The sequence below is a fragment of the Triticum aestivum genome, chromosome 3B (assembly GCF_018294505.1).
Source record: "Triticum aestivum cultivar Chinese Spring chromosome 3B, IWGSC CS RefSeq v2.1, whole genome shotgun sequence".
In the NCBI taxonomy this organism is placed as follows: Eukaryota; Viridiplantae; Streptophyta; class Magnoliopsida; order Poales; family Poaceae; genus Triticum; species Triticum aestivum.
Genome location: NC_057801.1, coordinates 798,662,832 through 798,671,589, shown reverse-complemented (window position 1 = coordinate 798,671,589; position 8,758 = coordinate 798,662,832). Strand labels below are relative to the sequence as shown.

General features: G+C 45.7%; 1 protein-coding gene across 1 annotated transcript; it reads left to right on the top strand.

The window, feature by feature from the left end:
* The first annotated feature begins 3,171 nt into the window (after positions 1-3,171).
* LOC123066660 (uncharacterized) lies at positions 3,172-6,981 on the top strand. The gene is made up of 3 exons (XM_044489700.1): positions 3,172-3,319; positions 5,581-5,931; positions 6,086-6,981. Exons 2-3 carry the CDS (start codon positions 5,584-5,586, stop codon positions 6,713-6,715), a joined length of 978 nt encoding a protein of 325 aa, XP_044345635.1. The 5' UTR covers positions 3,172-3,319; positions 5,581-5,583; the 3' UTR covers positions 6,716-6,981.
* Positions 6,982-8,758: the final 1,777 nt, after the last annotated feature.

The window sequence follows — 8,758 nt, the reverse complement described above, 5'->3', positions numbered from 1 at the left end:
AACAATAAATTTAGTCTTGTTGAAAAAAAGTTGTTTAACTCTCATCAAACCCTTCCAAAAGGGAGAGTCAGAAGGCCTCACATTCACCTGAGCCAAGGTTTTAGCATAGAGATACTTATTGCGCAAAATCTATGCCCGGGTGGCCTCCGTCTGAGATGACAGCTTAAAAAGCCACTTGCTAAGGAGACATATGTTTTTGGCTTCCAGATTTTCAATACCTAGGCCACCTTGGTCCTTAGGTCTACATATTATATCCCACTTCGCAAGTCTATACTTTCGTTTAAGCTCATCAATTTGCCAAAAGAATCGAGATCGATAGAAATCTAACCTTTTCCTAACTCTGACCGGAACCAAGAAAAAGGATAAGAGAAACATAGGCATACTAGTAAGGACCGAATTAATCAGAATCAATCGACCTCCGTATGACATGAGCTTTCCTTTCCAACAGCTCAGTTTCTTTTTAAAACGATCCTCAATGCATTTCCACTCAATATTAGTTAGCTTACGATGATGAATGGGTATACCTAAGTACGTAAACGGTAATGTGCCCAATTCACATCCGAACAATTGTTGATACGACTCCCGGTCATCATTGGCTCTTCCAAAGCAAAACAATTCGCTCTTGTGGAAGTTGATTTTGAGCTCAGACAATTATTCAAATAAGCATAGCAGCAGCTTCATGTTTCTTGCTTTCGCCAAGTCATGCTCCATAAAGATAATAGTATCATCAGCATACTGAAGAATGGAAATCCCGCCGTCAACTAGATGTGGAACGAGGCCACCTACCTGCCCTGCATCCATTGCCCGGCCTATTAAAATAGTGAGCATATCAGCCATTATGTTAAACAGGATCGGTGACATAGGGTCTCCTTGCCGTAGCCCCTTGTGTGTTTGGAAATAGTGACCCACGTCATCATTCACCTTAATCCCGACACTCCCTTTCTGCGTAAAGGAATCAATCTGGTTTCTCCAGGCCGAATCAAAACCTTTCATACGCAAAGCTTGTTGAAGGAAAGGCCATTTCACTTTATCATATGCTTTTTCAAAATCCACTTTAAAAACTACGCCATCAAGTTTTTTGGAGTGGATTTCATGGAGCGTTTCATGCAAGACAACAACCCCTTCCAGGATGTTTCTATCAGGCATGAAAGCAGTCTGGGACGGCTGAACTACTGAGTGTGCGATCTGTGCAAGCCTATTTGTCCCGACCTTGGTGAAGATTTTGAAACTGACATTAAGCAGACATATAGGTCTGAACTGCTCAATGCGAACAGCCTCTGTCTTCTTAGGAAGAAGAGTTATCGTCCCAAAATTCAGCTTAAACAATTGAAGCTGCCCCTCGAAAAACTCCTGAAACATGGGCATCAAATCTCCCTTGATAAAATGCCAACACTTCTTGTAGAACTCCGCCGGAAACCCATCCGGTCATGGAGCCTTATTATTCTCCATTTGAGCAATAGCCTCAAACACCTCTTTCTCCGAGAAAGGAGCAGTCATGAGCTCATTCTCGGCAGTCTCAAGTTTAGGCACATCCTCAACCCTAGACTCATCCAACGACACGAAAGTCTCCACCGAGGGACCAAACAACTGCTTATAATAATTTGTAATATAAACTTTCAGATTGTCCTGACCAACTATCGTCCCTTCATCTTGTTCTAGTTGGAAAATTCTCTTTTTACGATGCTTCCCATTAGCAATCATGTGAAAGAATTGAGTGTTATCCTCGCCTTCTACGATTTTGCGAACCTTGGCTCGCGACGCCCACTTCAATTCCTCCTCATGCAGAAGCTTTTTAAGCAGCAGCTCCACTTCTATCTTTGTTTCCAGCTCATCGGAATCCAAGATAGAGGTTTCTGCTTTAACTTCAAGGTTTTGAATAATTAGAAGAAGTCGCTCCTTCTCCACCTTATAAATCCCATGTGCGTGCTTAGCCCAACCACGAAGGAACCTTCGGAGATGACGAATCTTGCATTGCCATCTCTCGATAGGCGTCCTACCTCCCGAGTCCTTAGCCCACTCTCTAGCTAGCAATTCAAGGAACCCTTCTCTTTCAAACCAGGCAAGTTCAAACGAGAAAATGTTCTTGTTACCCACAAAATTTTGAACTCCGAATCCAAGCACTTCTACGCACTGCGGAGACTGGATAAACCTTTCGTTTCCGTGTACAGAAAGTATAACGAGAGCGCCCCGTCGAGGCCAGCCATATGAAAATATTCAAAGGTGGGTTTGATCGCCGGTAGCGGGAGAGTTAGCTTCGTTAAGGAGACATCACCATCATCACTGCGCGCATCAATTGTGAAATAGCTTGTCGAGTCATCGATGTCTGACCACTCATCACATGCCCGCGCAGCTCGCCCAAGCGCTTTCTAGAGAAGGCCCAGCTCGGCTCGGTGCTTGAAAACCTGTGCAAGTTCCAGTCCAGAATGCCGTTGTCGCGGGCCAGGCCGATGGCCACCACCCTGAAAAATGTTTAGTAGTTTGGCGCCTCCGGCGGCGCCGTCCGCGGTTCGTTTGGGGAGCAACAGTCTTCGCTGGTTAGAATGGCATAGCCCAAGAAGTGGGTCGGCTCGCTTACTAGCGGTGGAAGCACATCGCACGTGCCAGCGAACGGTTCCCACACGGCCAGATTGACAGGGCCACGGTCGTCGTGTGGAGCGAGGCGCACCAGGAGGAGACCACCACGCGAGGTGAGTGACGTCGCGCCATTGAGGAGCCCTGCGGGCGTGCTTGAGCCGGGAAAGGATCGGCGGCCGGGGTCGAGCGGCGACCGTCGAACCGAGACAAATAACGACGGCGATTCGGGATCCCCGACCTCGTCTACGCCGACAAGCAGATCCTCGTCCTCTTTTGCATGTAACCGCTGCCGGGTGAAGAAGCCGGAAGGACGGGTGGGGCGCATTCTCGGGGGCTGTTTGGATGGTGACCAACACTAGCCTTACCAAAAAATTGGTCATGCCCACGATATTTGGCTAGCGTTTGGTCTGGTACCATTTTTGGCTCGCCATCGTCGACTTGGGCGCGCCCGCGTATCGTTTTCGCCAACTCGCGGGCGAAACAGCGGCGCGGAAATCAGCCGCCAAAATATTGGCTGCCAAATCTGGCGCGAGCCAGCCACCGTGATATAAAAGGCACGATTGATTTTTTTTCCCACCTGTTCGCCACTTTCCCCATCTCTCTTCTTATCTCCACGCACAGAAGCGCTCTCGATCCAATCACCGGGCGGCCGCGTTCTGCGTCGGTGCGAGCTTCTCCGGCGGCCGGCGACCGGCCACGCTGCTCCACCTCTCGCCCTCCTCTCCCAGTCAAGCTACGCTCCAAGGTCGGCCGCTGAAATCCCCATCCAACACTACTCCGATCCCCTTTTCTGTGGTCTGATTTGTGAGCTCAAATCCCCATCATCCCCTTATGGATGTATGTATTGTACGGAGGTACTACTTGCTAGATCTGAGATATTGCTTGCTGAATCCTCCTGTTTGCTGGAAGTAAAATTGGAATGGAACTCCCGTGCATGTTGTTGGTTTGCTGCAAGTAAAAACATATGAGACTCTAATCCATATTCTTTGTCTTTTTTTGTGGGTGATCCATGTTCTTTGTTTGACGCAAGTCAAATCACATGAGAATAATGATGTTAATTAGTTAATTAACCAGGTATGGTTCTGAAAGTAGTATGGTCTGTTCTTCCCTTTTTATGCCATATGTATGGTCTCTATTTTTAGAACATTAAGGTGGATTTTTTGAAGTTGGATATACATATTAACTACTGAGACATGCTTCGATTTTTTGTCCATCAAGGTGTATTTTTTTTTACAAGTTGTGCATCCTTGGTACTGGTTAGAAGCAGGTTTGCTTTCTAACATGTATCTTTTAGCAAGTAATCATTTCTAATGATGTACCAAGTTAGCTCATTCATATTTTTGTACATTTCATATTGACCCAGATGGACATGGATCAACAAAGATATTATTATTACAACATGTTGAGGCGGAGAACTCTATGTGTTATTGTTCTACTCTTGGCCCTCTGGTATAGAAGCAGAGATGGTAGAAAATTTAGAGGTAAAGGCAGGAAGTATGGTCCATTAGTTCAGAGAGACATCTATAGAACTAATGTACTAATTAGGCTCATTGACACATCGGATGCAACATGCATGAAGCAATTAAGGATGACACGAGCTGTATTTTACAAGCTATGTAACAGGCTTAGGCAGAAGGAGTTGTTAAGTGACACATTTCATGTTTCGGTAGAGGAACAAGTTGCAATGTTCCTATACATGGTCGGTCAGCATCACACAAATTCATCTGTTCGATTTTGGTTCTGGCGATCTAGTGAAACAGTGAGCAGATATTTCAATATTGTCCTGCGTGCGATGGGGGAGTTAGCACGTGATCTAATTTATATTAGATCGACGGACACACACACAAAAATCACTAGCAGCCCGAACAGATTCTACCAGTACTTTGAGGTAATCCTTAGACCATAGATTTTTTTACTGGTTATACAAGATCGGCCTAGCCCAAGCTTGACATGAACTTCCCTTTTTCATATTCGTAGGGATGCATAGGGGCACTAGATGGCACTCATGTTAAGGCTTGTGTTCCTGCTCACATGGTGGACAAATTTAGGGGCCACAAGTCATATCCCTCCCAAAATGTGCTAGCAGTTGTTGACTTCGACCTTCGGTTCACATATGTTCTAGCTGGTTGGGAGGGCTCTGCCCATGATTCTCTTGTGCTAAAAGATGCCCTCTCACGTCCAACAGGTCTGAAAATACCTGAAGGTACATATACAACTTAACATACATGTTTGTCATTGTGGCGTTCCAACTTGACCTTAGCTCACCATTAGTGCAACATGGTTGTAGGGAAATTTTTCTTGGCTGATGCCGGGTATGCTGCAAGGCCGGGGATATTGCCTCCTTGTCGTGGTGTGCGTTACCACCTAAATGAATTTGCTGGACCCCATGAACCAACTACGGAAAAAGAATTATTCAACCACCGTCATTCATCACTTAGGACCACAGTTAAACGAGCATTTGGGGCTCTTAAGAGTCGCTTCAAGATTCTTACTCAAAGGCCCTTCATACCTTTAAAATCTCAGATTAAGGGGTAGTTGCTTGTTGTGCTTTGCACAATTGGATATTAGAAAATGGTATGCCAACCTCCCAAGGAGTAGTGGACGGGTTCGTGATGAAGAGGCTGACATACGTGAGTGGGCTTCCAAGCGTGATTTATTAGCTCAACAGATGTGGGCAGATAGAGAGAATGTAAGTGACAACAAGGCTAATGCTAACTTATTTTAGTATCTCTGTTGCATTTCCCATGTGAGGGAACAATGGAAGCTTGTAGTGTATCTTTGATGTATTTTCATGTGAGGGAACAATTGAAGGATGTAGTGTTTTGATTTTGATGAATTTATGCAACTTATTTTATCATTGTAAGATTGTCTGACTTATTTTAGTATGTAAGCTTTAAGTGTTGCTGAAGATGGGTGTTTGTATGCTGGTCCGGACTTATTTTATCATTGAAGGATGTGCATTTTTTTAATCACTTTAAATGGTTTGTGTTGGTGACCTATCTGCAGGTCATGGGGAAGCAAAAGCTCACTATAAAGACCGAGGAGGAGTCAAATCCTCGTGAGATGTACATAACCTGGACTGACGAGGCGACAAGGTTTATGCTTGATTGGTATATTGAGCTTCGTAAGGACAAACCTGCAACTTTCAAGTTCAAGAAACATCACCACTTGCACTGTGCTGATGCTTTGAATGGCAAGTTTACTCTTGGTGTCACTCAAACCCAAGTGGACCGACACTACCGGTCATGCAAGGAGAAGTGGGGTTGGGTGCATCGCGCCATGGCCAATAGTGGCAACGGCTTTGACATGATTAATTTCACATTCACACTTTCTGAGTCAGAAAAACAAAACCTAAGTGTAAGTTTGTATTATTGTGTTCTCTTGCTTCTATCATAGTCTAATATGAAAATAGGTGGATAGGCTGCTATTGTCCATATATGTGCTTCCTATCCATTGTCCTTTATTGTGATTGCTTAATATTTTACCATCTTTTTCTTTACCTTATGTGCAGAAAACTGCAGTCAATTATCTTACTAGACCCATCAGGTTTTTTTTGCAAGAGTTATTCTCTGACCAGTCCCATGCTGATGGCTCGCTTGGAACTGACCAAACCACTGTCAATGTGGATGATGATAGTGATGACAGCGAGGAAGTGAGGGAACTTGAGGCCAATCTAATTCCAGTTGACAGCGATGAAGCTGACTCTGACACTATTAATCGTCACAGTCCTAAAGTTGACTTGGAAGGCAATTCTTTAAACAAGAAGCGCAAGCACGTGTCATCTTCACCTTCCAAGAAGCCAACTAAGGGGAAAGCAAACAAGAAGGGCAAGATATCTAATGATGATATGGCAGCCAGTATCAAAAAGCTAGCTGACTCTCTTGCATCTCCTATTGTTTCTGTGCAACCAATGCCACCTACAGACCCATATGCAAACCTTTGGAAGCGGATAAATGCCCATACCATACCAGCTAAGGATAAACTTGATCTTGTTGCATATCTATCCAAACCAGACCAAGATATCTTCCGTAGTTACCTCAACTATGCTGATGAAACAATTCTTGGACAGTGGGTCCTTAGCTTCTTCGAGCCTCGGTTTCAAGAAGATGGTGGCAACGGTGGATCTGCAACTGCTCACTGAATGGCCACATGACTAGATAGAGATTGCGGCTTCCTTTTGTTTACCGCTAGGAGCATGGGTAACATACATCATGCATATTTTGTCTATATAGAGCAGGCCGGGTGCATCATATTTTGTTTATATGGAGCAGACTTGATGCTAGTCTGACTAGTCTGACTTACTTGGTCTGGTAAAGACTTGGTTACTATGTGAATTTTATTTAGCCTCCTTGATGATTAATCTGATGTATCGAACAATATGAGTTATCTAATGTATTAGTTGAACCATGTCATTGTCAATTTCTGAAAATGCATGCTTACAGTTTGTGTCTGTGTGCGTTTCTAAATTGAAAATTTGTATTAATGTCATGTGATATATGTGAGGTAGTGTCTGATGCTGATCACTTTTTGGCTGGCATGCATTTTGGAACCAAACCAAACACAGTCCAATGAAGGTTGCCAAATATTTGGCTTCAAACCAAACGCTGGCCAATGGTTTTGCGAAAAAGTTGGCAAGTGCTATGGGCTACAAACCAAACAGCCATAACCTGCCAATTTTTTGGTCTTGCCTTCAAGTTGGCCATGCCAATAATTTGGTAGGGCTAGATGGGGCACAATCCAAACATACCCTCGGGCCAGCGGCGGCGGAGGAAGGAGCAGTCGGCGATGAGCCTACGCCACAGCTTGCATACCGTGGCGCAGCGAAACAGCGTGGCGACGTCGGCCACGCGCACAAGGACCTCCAGGACGACGTCGTCCGGGAGCGCGGCGGCCGTCTCGATTCCCACCATCGATGTGTACTAGTACTAGGAATCTGCCGAATTTCAGATTCAGTTCCAAATCGGCTTCTTTTCCAACTTCTACCGGGACTCGTCTTCAGTCTGATTATAGTTATCCTGTCTATCCCAAGCACGTTTTCTGATTAATATTTGACACCACTAGGCAGCCAGGCCCAATGCTATCCCCTAAAATGGACATAGTATCCGTTCACCGATATGTCTGGATGTGTCCGCCGACACGTAGACACTGATATGGGAGGTTGGGAGCGCTCCTTTCAAACGTGGCTAAGAACAAAGAGGAAAATTTATGCAAACTGGACAATTTTCATTTCAACTTGGACTAAATTCAAGAAAGTTTGATATATTTTACCAAAGACGAACATACATGGATTTATTAACACAGCAAAAGTGTCTAGTTAAATCTTCATAGACCATGGAGATGAACATGTACAACGCCCTGTTCTTCCCCACGTTTGGTGAGGAAGAGCAAGACATGGGAGGAGGCGGAGTGGCTCCCGTGTCCCTGCTCTAACTTGCCGGAGTCCGCCGCCGGTCGGTGAGCTCACAGATCGAAGTATGGTCCGGCCTCGTGGTTGTTGTGACAAACAGCGCGGATGGCGCAAACAACGCGGAGCTGCCGACGTGGGTCGGCGTGAGCTTTGTGTGGGATCAAAGAGCACCCGCTACTGGTCGATGAAGGTCATGTCCTCTGTGACCATGCCCGCCACTACCTCCTCGTTCGTCATAGATTTGCCCCTACGCCAGTAGGTGATGCGTGATGAGGTCGAGATTGTAGTGCTGGTTCTCCTGCGCCCTCTGGAACTCCAACTCCGGGTGAGTCGACTCCACCTCCGCCATAATAGTGTGGAAGTGTGCCTGCCCCAGCTCCATTGTGAAGCTCGTTAGCGGTCTGACCTCTAGTTTCCGTGCACGACGGGTTTTCCAGCTGCCTGCAAGTCCGGCCAACTCGAGCTTTTGTTCCATACAGAGGCTCTCCCACAATGCACTTGAGCTCGTCGTCATTGCGTTATAGGTGCACAGAGTAGGAAGGGAAGCGGAGGTGGTGCGGTGTGGAAAATGTCACACGTGATAACGTTTAAGTAGTGGGCGTCACCCTGACCAAGTAGCACACTATTTCATTACGGGGGCCGAAGCGGGTTTCTCGGTAGGCGCATCTGTTTAATGTCTGTAGGCCAAAGAACGGGCATGCGCTACAATGCGGTAGAAAATCGTCCCCTCACTTCGTTTGGTCATGTCGCTCTAGAATTTAACGGGCACAGAGATCG